Consider the following 19,452-nt stretch of genomic DNA (forward strand, 5'->3'; position numbering starts at 1 on the left):
GAGTTTTTAGAGGTGTTCGATAGCCTCGACCTTAAGGTACCAGATCCTAATCTAGGTAGAGCAGTAAAATGTAAAATCTTTATCCCCTAAACTGCCCGTTCATGCGGTCGATTTTATTATCGAGCGCATGTCGAAGAATTTTCGTAAATTACACTCCCTGGCGGATTTTCAACATATCACCTCAGCTTGATTTCGCTGGTTGAGCAGTAGACACTTTTTAAACTCAAAGTGGGTCTTTGTACTTTAACAGGGAAAGTTAAGTCACCCAATTCACATCTAGAATCCTTGTTCTAATGGTTAGGGCCTAAATCTTTCTCCTGCCCCACGTTGGGCGCCATGAAGCATGCTCTAATATCTAAATAGGGAAGGGGAAGGGGGGTTTTAAGAAAAAATTGTTCCTATTTTTTCTTCTCCTTCTAAAAACGGGACGCCCTCAGAAGCGTCACAAAACTGAGGCTTTCCGGTCGGCGACGACACGTTCATTAATCTGTCGCCGTAGTGCTCACGGATCACTACTGGGACTATGCTAGCGGGCCCTTAGCCCTCAGGGAAAAATACGGCTAGTTTCTCTGTCCCTTGGTCCGGTCCCTACCGTGAAACCCCTACACGTCTTTCTCCCACCCTAAGGCCTCGTCCCTGACTTAAGGCTAAAATACAAAAGGGAGAGATGCGGGAAGGGGAGGGTGCTGAAGGAAAAAAGCCCCCTTATCTGACTTTATTCACTGGCCTAAACACCCATAAGATTTTATCTTCCTCCGTATGAGAGCCCTGTTAGTGGGACCCCTGTATGATTTAAATCCTAACAGCTATGAAGGCCTCAATAAACATAGATGCCTAACATAGCTCAAGAAGGGGCTTTCTAAAGGTGCTCTCTACCCTGTGTGTGTGTGTGTGTGTGTGTGTGTGTGTGTGTGTGTGTGTGTGTGTCTATAAATCAGTAATGTCGCCGTAGTGTGAATCTCATGAGCTTACCTCGGGGGCGTAATGGAGTCCTTTGAAGAAAACCTTTCTCACTTTTGATTTAATACCACTCACTCCGGAACAAAAACTCCCTCCAAAGGATTTCTTAAAGTTTTACATGCCTTTATTTGTTCACTCAGTTATAAATGACACAAATAATAAAAAAGAAAATAAAAGGAAAAAAAAAAAAGTTAAAAACTCAAATTTGTCAGAACTGGTCTGGTTCTGTTTTCAGATGCCTTTAAATAAGGCTGATAATTTAGGAGTTGGACAATTTGGATGCAATTTAAGAAACCTTAAATTACATTCTATCTATCTATCATCTGAATTTGGGAGTCTCTGGCGGGCATTGATTATTCACAAAACCTCGAGTCCTGTTTAGGTTTGTCTACCAAGAGATACCATGCAAACCCTCAATAGGCGTATTGTCGCCAGGAGCTTACGAGCATCTCCATTATCGCACGCCCAACAGTTGTCAAAGTCTTGCTTCAAATCTAAATTACGCCAGAAGTTCAAGTCACAAACGGACAAGAGTCAGATTTAAAGTTTTTCAGGCTATCTGCTTTACCTCTTCCTGCGAATGGAGAATCTCTGAGAGACGAGTAGGCATGTCCTGAGGAGAGCGGAGCGGAGAGTGAGCCCCGATCTCCGGACATTTGCCTTTATATAGGCCTCTGCGCAAAAGCTGGAATTTCCCAGCTCCTGCACCTGCAAGTTCACGCGGCCCGTTCACGTGAGGTGAGGTGCACGCGGCCCGTCCACGTGAGGTGAGGGACACTTTTCCAGCCTACCCATAAATATTGGCCAACCAGAGCCCTACCCCACGTGGGCCAGCTGCGGCCGGGGAGCCAATCATAAATCTGTTCCAGTTTCAACAACTCTCCCACCCACAAATAAGGACTCAAAGAGAAGTTCTCTGACAACTCAATAAATGTAAGCATACATGATAAATGTTTAACAATACATAGTCAAAAATCCAATAAAATTTTTTAAAGTACATTGACAGAAAAATCAACCATGCAGATTGATGAAGAGACTAAAGTAACTACTAGAAGGAGAATAGTAGCACAAATCATTGATTAAAAGTCAAGGTTAAAATAATTCCTTGCAATTCACAATTCACCAATAATTTGTGTTAATAAAAAGTCGACATAATTGAGTAATACTCCAAAATAATATGTAATCAAACATCCTTCTATTTTTCCTAGTTAAGAAATTAGATAATAATCCATTAATTAATAAACTCATTTATAAGTTGTGAGCTATAAGCTACACAGTGAGTTTACAATGTTCAAACTTAAACGCACACATATAATAAATCTAAAGAAAAAGACCAAGAGAGCAAAGGCTACAGTACATAAAGCTTGCTGGCTATAATGTTAAAGGCTGACATGCAGTCAGTGTAAATGAGGGAAAACAGGATATAAATCAAGAATAGGATCTTTAAAGACTCAACTGCAGTAATTCTCAAGACACTCAACTAAGAGCATCAGAGGCCAACATGGCAGTAAAACTTAAAGCATACATGTTAGACTCTGACACCTCAAGAGGAGTACAAGAGGAGCAGATCTAAGATCATACAGAGAACATAAAAGTGATATATTCTCAAGACTCAAACGTGCACAAGTTATTCAGAACAAGTTTTCTGGCTACTCTTTCATGCCAGTGTAAGCTTATGGAGAGTTCCTCCTTATTATTTGTTTTTATTATTTTTAACTTGTTATTTATATAGTCCCATAAGGGACATGGGCGAAATGCAGGAGTCCAAAGACATGTAACCCATTACATCCTACATAAACGCTCATTTAAAAAATATTTAATTATAGTAGTCAAATATTAACAACAATTGCATTTAATTTGACCTGTCCTGTCTAACACATACAAACCAAGAGGAGGAGTTATGTAGTCACAGTTTATGATTACTTACTTTATGATTTAAACTGCACTTTTGGTGCTCAAAGAAAAGACAGATGACTTTTTCAAATATAATATCGCATCGCTGTCGTATGCCTTTGCCAACCAATCAAGTTGCAGTTTACATCCATCAGTGTTTCTCTTTGAATTTTCCTGTGGAGTCATCGGCTGTTTTAACAGCTGTGACAAACTTTAACTTTGGGAAAAAAAGTGCACAATACACGAGCATCAACGTCCTGAAGAGTCCCTCTGTATGAGACCACATAGATTCACTGTCCGTGCAGAGGACTGAGACATTCTTCAGGAGTGAATTGAGAATATTATAATTATCATTATTACAGTAATGTCGTCTCTCTCTGACTGACCTGTAGATGCATTTTGTTTGGTCGGCAGGTGATTATTTAAATGATCGTGAATATAACGTTCCTCCACTAGATAGCATCATGAAGTAAGAGCTGCATGTAATCGCTACAGAGCAGCTGCATTAGCAGAAAAATGTAAAATACGTGCTGAATGAATATTAAAAACTTATTTGTCAATGTAACAAGTTTGTGATGATTACATGCAGCTGTTAGTGATCAAGCTAACTAGCTTGTAGTGTAACATTATATTCAGCATGGTCACGTTTTTCTCCATTTCTCTGTTATGTAATCAGGCTGTTGTTGTGAAATGTCTAATATTTAAAATCTAAATAATGTTAAGGTCGCCTGATTAAGGTCCCTTCATTAGTAAAGAGAGGCAGCTGTCTAACATCTTTAATCCAACTAACGATGCTGCCGTCACAGTCCGCAGGCAGCAGCAGACACGGAGCGGCCATCGCAGTAACGACCACATTGGGACAATAACACGTAGAAAAGATGATTCCTCTGCATACTGGAGGCATCGGTGCTCATCACAGTCACATTTGCACAGAAACAGAAAAGTCCTTCAGAGGGACACATTTTACTTTTATACTGTGACGACATTTCAGAGCCTGGACCTTCAACTTTTGCTTCAGTACTGAAGTATGTCATGAGTTATTCTAGTTTAGTTCTGGTTTTGATTTGATTTCGGTGTTCAGTTATTATTTCTTGTTTTACTTGTCACTTTGTCTCTTGTCATGAGTTCTCATTGTTTAGTTTTGTATTTAGTTTATTCTGTGTTCTTGTCATTTAGTTAGAATTTCATTTGTGTTTTACTGGTTCGATCATTTCCTGGTTTACTGTGTCACCTTGTCTCTCGTGTTGGTCCACTTCCTGCCTTGTTTGATTATGTGCCCTGCCCTTATTGTTTTCACCTGCCCCTTGATTGTCTCACCTGTGTCTGATTAGCCTCACCTGCTGGTTCATTGTCTTTGGCTGTGTCTGAAACCGCATACTAACGTACTCCCTACTACATACTCAAACAGTATGTACTGCATACTGCCTACTAACCTGACTATTAGGATGCCGGTGGCATCATACTCAGAGCCGTCTTCTCCGTATCACGTGACTTAATCGTTTACGTATGTCCGGTCTGATCTCCGGTCCATCTCTGCCATAGTAGAAGCTGAATAGCCGCAATGCATTTTGGGGCGGTTGAGTACAACCAGTGAGCTCCCGTCTCATACTCAAACATCTGGGCCGATCTAGTATACATCCGGGCATTTCTCACATACACAAAATTGCATACTATGAGATGGGAACGCATGACACTCATTTTACGTCACGGTTAGTATGATTAGTATGATAGTATGCGGTTTCGGACACATCGTTTGTCTTTATGAAGCCAACGTACGTCTAACCTCATATTACCTGCTCCTAGTTTCCTCGTGTTACTGTTGTTTTTCCCCTTGGATTATCCGTTACCTGGATTTGATTAAAGTAAGTTTTTCCTTTTTTGTCTTTTGTTGGATTTTAGATTTTGTTTTTGCATTTTGCCTCAGTTTATTAAACTCTTTTCTAAGTCTGCATCTGAGAGTCCTCAACCTTCATTTTTACCACAACCGTGACAAAGTCTATATTTAGTATCTATACTTCTTGTCACAACTGAACTAGGTCTTGAACCCAAATGCACGACTGGAAAACAAAGTACAAATAAACAATCTTTTAATAACAAAGTGCAAAAATCAAAATCACTCTACAGACGAAAATACAAGTGAAGAAACCAAAAATCACTCTGATGAGGAAAAAACTTCTATGACAAAAAAGGCTAGACAAAGTATCACAATAACACAAGAGCAAAACAAAGTATCACAATAACACAAGAGCAAAACAAAGTATCACAATAACACAAGAGCAAAACAAAGTATCACAATAACACAAGAGCAAAACAAAGTATCACAATAACACAAGAGCAAAACAAAGTATTAAAATAACACAAAACCTGAATTGACGTAAAGCATAACATGGAAGTGGCGTAGGTTCTCTGACTGCATGGGACAAGACGAACTGGCACAGAATGAAGGGAAACGCAGACAATATATAGACAAGGTAATGGGGAACAGGTGGAAACAATCAGGGCAGTGAAGACAATCAGACCAGCTGGGAACACACAAGGGGAGGGGGCAAGTTACCTGAAAGGAGAGGAGAGTTAGATTTCAAAATAAAACAGGAAGCCACAAGACAACATAGACACAAAACAAAAACTAAACATAACCAGATTTCTCTGACATGACACTTCTACTTGAGCAAAGCCTGAGAGTACTTTTGTCCCCTTTTGTGACATGAAATTAAACACACCGCTGAGCACACTGGCACACTCCTGCATCAAATTAAGCATGGTGCGCTTGTGATTTTTACCTATGAGAAAATATCACAAGATGCACGAGCAGGAGCGTATCCAGGTACAGGTAGCAGTGTGCTACTGTGGTTCTGTTTTTACCGTGTTTGTACATTTATTTAATTAATTCATTTAATTTTTGGTTCATAAAGATAATCAGATAAAACATATATAACTATATCATGAGATTTATGACAACTTTTTATGACTAGTATTCTTAAATAATTTTCCATTCAAGAAATGATCACAATCAGAATTCTTAAAATTGTCACAAAAACTATGATATTATATTAAAATAGTTTGTTGCCCATCCCGCTCACCAAACACTGAGTTCATGAGATGTAGTGAGAACACCTCCTTCTTTTTTGGAGTTAATGAAATAAACACCAGAGTCACTCCTCTGCACTCCTGTGAGCGTAATGTGTCCACTTCTGTTGCTCCAGAAAAGTCTGTCAAATTTCCTCTCCTTCACAGAGGCGATAGCTTTTCTAAGCGTAAGAAATCCAGACTCCAGTAGAGGGTGAAGTAGAGTGATGGATCGTCCCTCAATGCCTGTCAGCTTCATGCCGGTCTCCAAAGAATGTAATGAGATCACCGCTGTATAATGTAGAGAGATACAACCGTTAGTTAGACCAGCTCAAATCCACTTTTTGTGAAGGTGAGAGCTCTTTCCTTTAACAACATACAGCGGTCATGCAGCTCTCCTTAAAGCCACCAGACTGCTTTCATACAGTGATTTAACCCCGCAGCATTCAGGTCTTGCAAGTGTTCGGCTACCTCAGCCTGTAAGTGACTTTGGTGTTCTTAAAGGGTTAGCTTGGATACAACAAAACATGTTAACATGAAGACGAGCAGAAGATGAGCAGTGGCAGACCAGAAACGTGTGCTTCGAGGTTAAACTGCTGTTTTTTCTATGGTAGCTTTGAAGGAAGCAAAGTAGATAAAAGCAGTTTCTCTCACCGCGACAGTCAGGTAATCTTTCTATCATTTCTGTAACATTTTAACCAGCATCGCATAAATGAAACATTGAAAAGGAGTTCTAATTTAGAAATCTGTTTGTGTCTTTTGTTCATTTATAATTAAAAATTAAATTGCGGAAATAGTTTTTATTGGTGCATTCACTGCATTCGTAATATATCCAATAAAACCACAGCAATACAATAAGATGAACTTACACCTTTGTATAAAAGACGAAAGGACAGTCAGAAGAAAAGAGAGTTAATACCTTGTCAGTGTAAGTATAGTACAGGTCATATAAATGAATGAAACATAAAATATACCTCACCAACCAAGTGGTGATTTTCTTTTAAAGACAAGAACTCACAAACTCCTGAATGTCCTGCGCAATCTAAGTACAGCAGTATCACCTTCATTTAGTCGAGGCCTCTAAAATCAAGTCAAAGTTTCATATCACATTTTACAGAGATTCATAAGTTAAAAAGTTACCTATGACAAAGACGATAATCCTCAAATGTAGCTCCATGGTTGTTTTCTGGATGTGAGCTCTTTCAGGTGTAACACTCACCACACAGCAGAGCGAAGACCACAATAAAGCCGAAGCGTCATCTTCGCACGTTGCAGCTTCCTGTTTCAAAAGAGACAAAATTGAATGCTGCACAAAGCCACTGAGATCCCTCAGGGTCTTGCTGCCAGAGCACCTGATGAGGTAAATGAGAAGAGGAACACACAAACATGCCTTTGTATGTGAAAAACTATTTATTAGTTTCTCTTCACATGTGTTTTATCTGTTTATTACAACATTGTGTTCACAAACACAACCGGCTGCGTCGTGAACGGAATTGTTCACATACAGCGCGTGTTACTGGAGGATACCTCTAGAGGGCACACCAGAGAGCTCAGGCTGTATGCATCTACTGTATGTGCAGTATGACAACAGATGTTGGGTGCGTCTGAAACCGCATACTATCATACTAATCATACTAACCGTGACGTAAAATTGAGTACGTCATGCGTTCCCATCTCATAGTATGCAATTTTGTGTATGTGAGAAATGCCCGGATGTATACTAGATCGGCCCAGATTTTTGAGTATGAGACGGGAGCTCACTGGTTGAACACAACTGCCCCAAAATGCATTGCGGCTATTCAGCTTCTACTATGGCGGAGATGGACCGGAGATCAGACCGAACATACGTAAACGATTAAGTCACGTGATACGGAGAAGACGGCTCTGAGTATGATGCCACCAGCATCCTAATAGTCAGGTTAGTAGGCAGTATGCAGTACATACTGTTTGAGTATGTAGTAGGGAGTACGTTAGTATGCGGTTTAGGACACGTTTGCACACACACTTGTAGTGTTATAATTGGACTAAAAGTGGTTTGTCACCAAAAAAAAGTCACATAATGCAAGCTTCTCACAAGTGGAAAAAAGGGCCTCAAAGGTTAAAACATATATAGACCGGCGTGCATGTTGCGTGAGAAACAGGCAGGTTTTGTAGAAATGAGAGCGAGCTACCTGTGGTTGTCGTGGCTTTGACTCATGTATGTCAGGCTGCGGTCGACAGATGGCTCCAATGTCTGGACTGCTGCTCTTTTATCTACGTGTTTGTAATGAAGAAGAGCGTGACAGGAAGAGGGGTCTGGTTTTTTATTTCGAGAACTCTCAACCAGAAGAACAGACAACATGCTGCCGTATGGAAACAGAGAAGGTTTCATGTGTTCACAGACAATGGTGAACCGAAATTGATGTTTCAAACTAAAGCAGAATGGATTTTTATTTTATTTCTTAACAATGCTGCTGTGGTGTGTTCTGTGTTTCATTGCAAAAGTACAAACCATGAACATAGTTTCCTTCAATAAACATCATATTAACTTGCATGTCATCGTGGGTTTCATCCCTGGACCCAGATACAAAAAAATGTTGCTGCATTTTTACATTTCACATCACCTCCAGAAATCATATTTTAATGCCAGTAAACACTGTCACCAGAATCCCTTTTTCTTTTACTCCTCTCTCTCTCTCTCTCTCTCTCTCTCCCTCCCTCCCTCTCTCTCTCTCGTTCTGTTTTAGTTAGGCTTGTCGTGCAGAAGCTGCGTTGACTTTAAACAACATGCGCGTCTTCATTTAACTCCGTAATGGAGGTGCTGATGAGAATCATCGTCTTCTTCATGTGTAAGTAATAAACTTGATATCGTATGCACATCCATAATGCAGTTCAGCTGATGATATATTTCGGAGGTAACCTATATCCGTCTGATTTCGGTTGTTTGGCAGAAGCTTCCCAGCTTTTACTCACTAACGAAATGCTGAGGGTGCTGCAGCGACTCTTAACATCAGGAAAAATAAAAACCATCAGCTAAAAAAAGCGTAAAAAGGACGTTTCCTCCGTTTTTTTCACCAGTATAAATGTGTATCTGGCCACGTCACACCCCGCCGTCTATCAACAGCATCTAAATAGTTTAGGACACTTCTGCAGAGTAAACAGGGTGTGTGATGTGGTTATAGCTGTGAATTATACAGTAAACTAGATGTGGTACAGTTACTTAAGGTTACTCTGTATCGTCAAAGTTTGGTCGATTGTTCATTTAATATGAACAAACAATGGACTCCGCGGAGAGGGAGAGAGAGAGGGAGCGTACAGAAACGGATCATTTCGCCTCTTCGTGTTTCTCAGTTTATCAGGGAGAGGTCTGAATCTGCATCGATCTGTGTATCACTCGTCTCGATATACCCTCATGGCGCTGCACTGTACTTTAACGTTGCTGTATGAGGAACTTGTCATTGTGTGAACTCTTAAAATCCCTTTCGGATCTCCTCTGTGCAGCATTCCTTCTATTTTTCTGTTTCTGTTTTCTTTTTGTGAGCGATAGCCTACATGTTCATGTTTGATTTGTTGCAGAGTAAAAGGCTGAAAATTGGTAAATATGTAAAAATAATAATAATAAACTCTAAATCTCATAACCTAAAGATAATTTTTGCCCGTGTTGCCTTTATTAAAGAGGACAGCTGAGGAGGAGAGTGGGGGGTGACGTGCAGCGTGGGGCCGAGGGCGGGAGTCGAACCTGCGGCCGCTGCCTCGAGGACTGTAGCCTCTGAAAAGATCATCACAGATGTTTCAGTGATGAAGTGCTGTATGAATTATTCTCCAAACCCAGAAATGAGTTCAAATATAGCTAAACAAAAACAATATTTTATCCTTCGTCATTAACTCTGTCTTTGCTCATGAAAAAACAAAGGAAGGAAGCTGCATGCTTTTCTATTTAACCAAGTTTCTGCTGGAAACAAAATATCCAAAGTCATCTTAAAATAAAGTATTAATTTAAGATTATTTTATTGTGTTTTAGAGAGATATAATCTAGTCTATAACTTAAAAGAAAAGCTTTGATGAAGAAACACAAATTCTGATCCCAGTAGAGAAGTAAACGGTCTAAGCAGCCGACTAAGAAAGAGGAAATAATTAAACTTGAAACCAACGTCTTTTTTTGGTCTGATCAACATGTGATACGTTCACTGGAGGCTCAAGAGATAAAATGAAAACTCCACGAGAGATGTTGAGAGCGGCTCATCCTCGGCTAATACTGCAGGGTTTTTCCATCCAACTGTTATCACCTGAAATATAACTGTTTACAACACACAGTCTGTTGCGAGGCAAGCTGTCCAAACAGAGACTTCCTCTAATGTGAAGTCTGGTGATAAAGTAAGGCATGATAACATGTAGTTCCTCAAAATGGACTCCTCACAGGGAAGTATTCTGCGTACACTCTGGTCACTTGCTTAAGACGAACATCTGATCCTTTAATATGTTGCGGTCCTCTCTGTGAGCCTTTGTTTCTGTCTTTAGTTAAGGAGGCCGTTGTCAGGCCTGGACTAAAATGAGGACTCAGATGCAGAGGATATCACGTACAAGCACACTTTATTGAATTCAGATCCTCTTTGAAGAGTGACAAACAATTGGGCTATGAAAAACTCACTTAATAAACTAAGTCCTGGCAAGATAACTCGCGGAAGATAACCTTCCTAACAAGGAAAATCTCCAATAAAAGGAGAGACAAAAAACACACTAGAAACAGGGAAGATCCTAAAACATAAATCGCTCCCGAAGGAGGAAAACCAAAACTACTGATCAACGGGACAAAAGAAAAGGCTCACCTAAACAGGAGGCTCTACAACTATCTAATACTTATTAAACACAAAATCGCTCCAAAAGGGAGGAAAGAAAACAGTTTACAAAATAACACAAAATCGACTCTAAACTAGAAAACTTTAACAAACGAAAAATCACTCTCAAAGGAGGAAACAGAAAACAACTTACGTGGCGTAGCAAAAAACTCTTGGCAAAACCGACTATGACTGTGGATAAGGGCTTGGGTGCACGGACAAGGACGAAACACTTTGGCAAAAGACAAAGGGGAGACGCAGACTATAAGCACATGAGGGTAATGGGGAACAGGTGGAAACAATCAGGGATCAGGGGAGACAATCAGACCGGTGACACATGAGGAAGGGCAAGTGACCTGAAACGAGAGGAGAGTTAGGTTTCAAAATAAAACAGGAAGTTACGAGACAAAAATCCAAGACAAGACAAACCTCACCGCGGTGTGACAGCCGTAACAGTTGCATCAAAAGTTCTTCACCAGCCATTATTCAGTAAAGCAGGTACACTGAGGATCTGACTAATACCTGAAACAATTACCATCCCATAACGGTTTAAAACAATGGAAACATTGCTCTCTCCAGTAAATAGACTCCTACTCCTCCCTGAGGGATCCTGAGGCATTCCCAGGCCAGATGAGATGTTTAATCTTTCAAGTGAGCTCTGGGTCTGCCTTGGGGTCTCCTCCCAGTTGGACGTGTCTGGAAAACCTCCAAAGGGAGCGTCAGGAGGCATCCTCATCAGATGCCTGAACCACCTCAACTGGCTCCTTTGGATATGAAGGGAGGAGGGAGCTCGGAGTAGCTGCTCTACTCCGAGCTCCCTCAGGATGTCTGAGCTCCTTATCTTATCTCTAAGGCTGAACCCAGACACCCTGCAGAGGAAACTCTTTCAAATCAGCCGAGGGTTGTAACGTAGATGAAGTGGTAAATCGAAAGCTTTGCCCTCAGGCTCAGCGCCCTCTTTACCACCACAGTCCAGTACACGCACCGAATACTGCTGATGCTGCACCAACCCTCCCATCAATCGATTTTACCTTCACTCTTGAACAAGGCCTCGAGATACTTGAGGCAGAGACTCACTCCCCATTGATACGGACTAGTCAAGTCTAGGGTTGAGGGTGTGACCTAGGCCGAACCTGGAGTGTGCAAAAAGAGAGAAAAAGGGGAGAAGCTGGACCTGGAATTCAGCTGAGTGGAGAAACAACTGTGTGGTTAGCTCACGTCTAAGTCCACAAGCAGCTCCTGGTGGAGGCCTTCCTGGGCTGGTCCTCGGGAGCGGCGTGCTCCGTCGTTTCCCCAAACGTTAACGTTAGTTCAAGTTTTTATGATCATTGGTTGTATCCCCAAAATACCAAAAGTAACAATGCTGGTCTTCATCCAGTTTCATGAGTAGGAGGTGATAAGCTGCCGTCGTCCTGAAGCCCGTCTCAACTCAATAGTTGGCGTCTCATTGTGGACTCTCCCGTGTGCTTTTACACCTGAGCCTCATTAGCAGACCGCTGCGTGCGTCATCACATCACATCATATTGACGTCCTATCAATAGCATAACCAACCACCTCATTGTTTCTCAGTGAAAACCAGTCCAGAGTCAGGAAAAGGAAAGACAGAAATTATAACCCCCCTATCACTACTAACACCACCCGGAGGGAGCAATCCACAGTTTTCCACCAGAGAGCCATGGCCTCAGACGTAGATTTGCTGACTCTCATCCCAACCAATGACTGTATATAGATGGACAACGCGTCTCCATCTGCTCTCATTGTATGAAAGTGATGCCAAAATAGGATAGGAGTTGCGCAGTAAAGATCGGGTGGAGTCGCAGTAGCCACTTCCGCTTACCAAAACACACACTTAACTTACCGAAGAAACAGCAAGGATCCCGCACACCGGCGTGTTTAACAGCAGAACAGCTTCTTGTGTTGGTCTGAGGTTAACGTTCACAGGTATGGAAACTTCAATGACTGTAGTGATTGTTTTAGGTACGTCTCCTCTCGCTGTTCGTCCTCCACTCTGCTAATCCGAAACTGATCGGCTGCAGGAGCCGTATTTGTCAACAGAGCTGTCAATCATCATTTTTACAGCATCAAATAACTAAACTTGTCAGAAAAATAAACACTTGGACGTTAATCAGCATGATAAGAACTAACTATAATGACAGAAACCATGTTTGAGAAAAAATTATTTGACGTGTATTTTGATTTTATAGTGTGACTCATGTCCCATCTGTTAACATGGAGGAGGCGGGCTTTATGACCTATACTGCAGCCAGTCAGCAGGGGGCGATAGAGAGGGTTTGGCTTCACTTTAGGGAGCTGTCATGTTGTCCATCTTTTTATACAAGCTGTGTTTGAAACGGGATACTACATACTGCATACTGCATACTGCATATACTGTGTTTGGTGGTAGTATGTAGTCTGGAGGAGCATTTCAAATGTATTTTGCAGTATGCTACGCCAGGTGCCAGTTTCCGGTTATGGAAAGCGCAAGTACACAATAACCGCTGCTTCTTTAGCTATAGCGCCCTCTTCTGCTCGAATGCTGCTGTCCGTCATTTCACCTGCTGCTGTGACGTTCCAGCGCTTTGCATTGTGGGATACAGTAGGCGAGGTAGACTGGTCCGATGCATACTGGAGAATTTCTCCGAATCATAACGACATCCGGGCATTTTTGGCATACTGCACATTTTTCTTTTGTTTGTATACTACAGACTACACTTTGGCCACATCAGTACCTACTGCTAGTATAGTATGACATTTAGAACACAGCACCTGTCTTTGATCCCAACAAACCACCTCATTGCCTGCTGGAGGTCCCAGCTTGATAAAGCCAACAGAACGTTGCTATGGTTACTCGTTTTGTATACAGACTATGATAGACACAGCATTAATTTAGAACGGTGAACAGACATGGCAGCCAATCAGAATTGAGCGTTCACCCAGCTCATGTTATAACTGTGAATATGTTAAAGGGAAAGTGTCCGGTAATAATTCTTCACAGGTTTCCTAAAAGCGACTCTTTTCACATAAAAGTTGTCACGTCATCTTTTGTTAATTAAAATAGGATTATTGATATACATCCCGTGTCAGAGAGAGATGAATTGATCCTTTCTGATCTCAGTAGAAATGATTGAGGAATGTTTTAGTCCTCTTACTTCAGTATGATAAGGCTGTGATAGATGTTATTGAACTCTAATGGAGGTCATTATTGATAGTCAGTAGATCAGCTCTACTTTGTTCATCTCTGTTGACTGTTGTATCTCTACATGTTACAGTGAAGGTCTCGTCTGCTGCTGAGGAGGTGAAGAGTGAGCTGAGAGGCATTGAAGGAGGATCCATCACTTTCCTTGATCCTGTGCTGGAGTATGGATTTATTTCACTTGAAAGAAAGAATGTTGCCATGGTGAAGGAGAAGAAATGTGACATATTGGAGGAAATTTACGAGGACAGACTTTTCTGGAACAACAGAACTGGACTCTTTACACTCAGAGGACTGCAGAGGAGTGACTCTGGTGTTTATGGTTTTGACTCTAAAAAAGGAGCTGTTTTCACTTCATCTCATAGACTCACAGTGTACGGTGAGTTACATTTACTTTCCCAGTTTACTGACCAGTGTGTTGGTGGTTAACATTGTTTTCTACCATCTTAGCCCCGTTTGTTACCTCAGCAGTCCGTATGTTACTACATGACTTGGTCTTATACAGTTTCCTGCTTTAATCTCAAAGATCAAAACTCATTCAAATCTTCTTAAAGTTTTTTCTGATGTTTACTGTTGTTTGCTTTAGACAACAAATCAGCATTTAACTGCAGAGTTTATGTTCTTTCAAGCAGCTCAGTCAGTAGAAATATAGCATCAAACATTAGTTTGGCCCAAAGGGAAGTGCGTGACAGAACAACAGTGTAACTAACAACATGCTCCGGTCACTATCGTGGCTAACAGCACAAGTGTGTCGAGACGGTTTGACACTTAGACTGTGGATTCACATTGAGCTGGAGGACATCAGAGGGAGATATTTATCCATAATATGATCCTGTTTTACCTCAAATCAAGTTACAATGTGAACTTTGTCCAGTGAGCACAAACAGGGGATGAAACTTAATCAAACTATTCTCATGAATCTCTTCTCTAGAGCCCGTAGCAGCTCCTGCAGTGAATGCAGTGAACACAGTGAACGTGAGCGCAGAGAGCTGCACCTTGCTGTGTTTGGTGAAGAAAGCTGGAGAGACGACTCTGCTGTGGTACAAAGACGAGGACATACTGAACCAGAGCAGCTCGGCTCTCTCTCTGCCTCTCACCTTACACAGGCAGGATCTCACATCATCCTGTAGATGTGTGGCAGCCAACCCTGCTGAAGAAAAGACTCTTCACGTCGATGTTACCGCTCTCTGTGGGGGACTAATGGACACAGACAGGCACGGCAGTGACACCAAGATAAGAAGCTGTAAGACGTATTCTTACTCACATTTTAAAGGCTCTTGTCACAAACTGTTCATGTTGATGTTTGTGTTTTTGATGTTGTGTGTTTTGTTTTCACAGATATGATCATAGTTCCCATTGTGCTTGCTGCAGTTGTTTTACTCGGTGCCTTGTTCATCAGAGGGAGGTTTTTCCTCAAAAACAAGAAGACAACCACAGAAACACAAGCAGGTATTTGTTTGATTAATCTCTGCCTTTGAATTAATGTATATATATTCATCTATAGATTTTCCAATGTATCTCTACTTAGCAGGACTGATCCTTGATGTAAGAGATCTTTTACCATGATCCGAGTGAATTCTGATTGGCTGCTGGATGTCCATTAACTCCTGACAATGGAAACCCACTAAGTAGTTCCAGTAAAACCGTTAATTGACCCGCTGGCTACTTAGTATCAGCCATCGTCCCAAATGAGTAACCACAGCAACAACAACACGCTAACATCTAATCACAACAATGAGGAACTTTTATTTTAACCTTTTGGAGGATTATGAAAACTTCATTTAATGAGACGCAGAAACTAAAGTTATTTATCAGACTGACTGTAGTCCTTCAGTACCTCTGAACACCACAGGATGGCGCCTGTAACGCACAAGCAGCAGGAAGTACACTGCCCCTCTGAACCTTGGATCACATAAACGATTATCTCTCAGCGCTTGAACTACTTAGCTCGTTACTGAAGGCCGACTTTAAACATGGCCGATTATTTTGGGTGAAAATCTTGATGTGAATTTGGGGTCAATAACACGGCTAGCTACACCGCGTAGCTAGCTTTTCTAGTTATGTTTAACAACTTGACAAGCTAGCTAAGCGGCCATGTTATTGACGGTTGACTGTCAAATGTTTGCTTTACTTTACGACGATATGATCTTTTGGAACGACCGCCAACTTTTCAGAGCTTTTGGGGTCATTGTTTACAGTCTGACTAGCAACTTGAGAAGTGAGAATGGAGTTGAGAGACGTCGTCTAAGAGCATGTTAGATGCACTTTCATGCAGATGTCTGTTTATAGAGATTAATTAAAGCTGTCTTGTCTTCAGATAACCACCAATTTGTTGCTGTATTGGTGCCTGTTTAGCTCTCCACAGGGACTGCTTACCTGCACACAGGCACAAACCAGAATGCTGCTGACACCAGAAATTGTGTCATTTGCCGACAGATTCTGCATTTAAATGCAGATATCTGTTAAGAGAGATTAACTGGGGTTTTTTATGTTTTTTTAGAATATTATTTGCCTTCATTAGATAGGTGAGCTGACGAGAGTCAGGAAACGTGCGGAGGAGGAGAGAGTGGGGGATGACACGCACCAGACATCCACAGACGACCGCAGCCTCTGCACACGGAGCGCTCGCTCCACCAACTGAGCTAAACCAGCGCCTGAATGCAGATTAACTTTATGTCAACCAAAAGTTATTGAATTTAAATTTTGCTAGCATGCTGTTAGCTTACTTGTTCTATAAGCTGAGCAGACTAGATTTATCTCCCGCTGCCAAGTCATAGTTAAAGTCCAGCTCCAGTCATGTTTTAAAACATACGGTATTAAATGCTCTGCTTGAAATAATAAATTGTGTCTGATGTTTTCTTTTCTCCAAAATATGTTTAATTACAAGCTCCTTTCTCATCTTTGATTCATGACAACAACTCTCTGCCCATGATAAGATCACGTGGACACCTGAAGCCCAACAGGTTTTCACTGACTTCAAGTCTGCACTTACAAAGTGCACCAACTCTAGGTTTACCTGACCCTGTGAGTTAAGTGCGGGCTGAGCCCTTTTCAGATATTACTGGGTACACTTAACAGCTTCCCTTTCAGCCCTTCACCTCCAAGTGAAGACTGCACTGCCTCAAAAGGCCACTGGTCCTAAACACAACACCCAGCCTAGTGACTGGGTGCTCAAAGATTTCAGGAGGAAGCAATGGAAGCAAAGGCGTTTCACCGGCCATTTCCAGGTCCTCCTAACACCACACAACCCTCTCAAAGTCCAAGGGAGGGCCACTTGGCTCCACACCAGCCACTGCAAACTGGCTCCTTCTCCAACAGGGGAGCCTCTGAGGAAATGATTTACAACCTTTGGAATATACAAGTTTTGTTCTCCCATCGGGGGGAACCTTTGGAAATATCATTGCCTCTTTCTCCCTTTGGGGAGAACCTGAAAGAAATAAAACGGCTGAAAAGCCAAAATTTGAGACGCTGAGGAAGACAACTGGGAAGTGAGCCAAGCGCCACCCTTCAGAATGGATCGTCAACGACCGTGGTGACCACTCCGGCAGCCTGGAGATGTTGTTTAACTTTAGTAACATCGATCGTCATTTTTCCTTTGTTATGGTTTGACATGCAACAGCAGACAACCAGAGTTGATAACCTGACTACTAGTGTGACGCACACACATGACCTGACTAATAAAACACACCAGACTAACACGTGAGTTTGACTAAACAGCTGACATTTAAAGCACTGATCCAAAGTGACTCTGACCTCCCTGATGACCCCCGCTCAGCTGACCTTTGCCCTTTCCCCAACTATGACACAGACATGATATCACACATGGGTAAGTATTGACAATTCTCACAGGACAGCAGATATTACAATGATTCTTACCATGATTCTTTTACTCCCCTTCTGTGTGACGAGTGTAATTAAACTGTAAAACAGGGTTTACATTCTGATGTTGCTGAAGGCTTATATACTCATATACTCAAATGTAATTATCAGTTCATGATAAAAAGTGGGGAGTTGTGAAGGAATTTTTATGTTAACCTGTTTGCTCGTGTTTAAATTTCTTTAATATTATAGAGTCAATAATCATGGTATAATCAGCTAAGGTTGTCTGCTCCTCTCCAGGGTCTTGTGCATGATTTACTGTTGCTCCTTCTGTCTTAGAGAGATAGTTGGTGGCCTTGTCTGGGCTGAGAGCTCCAGGGCAAGGGGTAAACTCTAGATAGACAGGCGCCTCAGCTAAAGTCATAACAATAACACCTTACTTTATCTCTGTGAGAGGGAGTTCTTTCTGTAATGTATAACACACACTGTGAACCTTGAGTCTGTGTCAGTCAGCTAGACAGCTGCGTTCTGTGTAGTACTGGTCTGACCCAGCTCGAGTTGTTAATTGCTTTTACTCATCTTTTAATATTCTTCAATTAACTCGACGGTGTTTTGCTATGCTGCTAACTGGCAAATTGTCTGCAATAGCAGACAAGCTAACGGTAGCTTGTTGTCAGCTTACAGCTGGCTGGCTAACCTTAGCCTAGGCAGGTAATGCAATGATATTGGCTAATAGAAAACAATCGGTAAATTATACACATTTGCTTTGTTTTGCTACATAATTTACAAAATCAACACCATTTGTCAAGTTAGCTTGCAGGTTATTTGCCAAGCTAGATAACCGACATACACACTCATATAGTATTTTGGTAGTCATAATGTTAGCGAGCATGCTAAGGTTAGCCAACTCTAGCCAGCTCTAACATAAAAACACTGCATGGCTCCAGCATTGTGCTTCGTAACCAAACGGCAAATTACGCCGGTGAACCAGCAAATCATCACAAGCATTAGTGAACATTAGCCAGGCAGGGCAGGGCGGCTGGAGAGAGCTGGCATGAAGCTCTTGTGCTGTGAGAGAAAAAACGTTGCATGCTGGTTTTGTTCCTATGACAACAATAAGTTGTGTCTGTTTTGATCCCCAAAAGCAATCAAAGGTCTCCAAGATTAACATGCCCTGCCAATGTTGACTCTAGTTTTCCTCCTGTGTTGGTGTTGTTGTGGGTGTCGGCCGTTTGTTGGCCTTATCCAGCTCCATTTCACAGCTTGTGTTGTCTCGTGTTGCACACTGTTGACTGTCGTGGTGTAGAATGAGCTCTCAGCAGAGGTACTCGCGAACGCGCAGATACGTCACATCCTCTTGTTTCCCGGAAAAAACGTCCCGATTGCTTTACATAAAAATCAGCCCGCAGGTTGTTCGGGCCGATGGAGGAAGATGGGGAAGGTCTCAATTTATCAGTTCCTCTACTATCCCTTCACTCATCGGCAAAAAGATATTTGATTGATGAATACATGTGAAATCTTACATATAGCCCCTTTAAAATTTATACTTGACTCATAAATTCTTTGTTCTGTTCACAGAAAAAAAAAGAGAGAGACGATGATGCTAGTGATTCACAGTCAGTCTTTTTCAACGAGTACTGCGTGAAATTTGAATCTTTCCAGAGATGTAGCAGGTTGTAGGTTGGGGGAGGTGCTGCTGTATGGGGT

General features: G+C 41.6%; 1 protein-coding gene across 1 annotated transcript; it reads left to right on the top strand.

Annotated features, from left to right (window-relative positions):
• The first annotated feature begins 8,658 nt into the window (after nucleotides 1-8,658).
• Nucleotides 8,659-16,601, top strand: LOC138604897 (uncharacterized). The gene is made up of 5 exons (XM_069676933.1): nucleotides 8,659-8,747; nucleotides 14,003-14,305; nucleotides 14,858-15,169; nucleotides 15,265-15,375; nucleotides 16,427-16,601. Exons 1-5 carry the CDS (start codon nucleotides 8,711-8,713, stop codon nucleotides 16,453-16,455), a joined length of 792 nt encoding a protein of 263 aa, XP_069533034.1. The 5' UTR covers nucleotides 8,659-8,710; the 3' UTR covers nucleotides 16,456-16,601.
• Nucleotides 16,602-19,452: the final 2,851 nt, after the last annotated feature.

Source organism: Semicossyphus pulcher, unplaced genomic scaffold (assembly GCF_022749685.1).
Source record: "Semicossyphus pulcher isolate SPU_LCO1_2020_fin unplaced genomic scaffold, fSemPul1.0.p SCAF_27, whole genome shotgun sequence".
Lineage (NCBI taxonomy): Eukaryota > Metazoa > Chordata > Actinopteri > Labriformes > Labridae > Semicossyphus > Semicossyphus pulcher.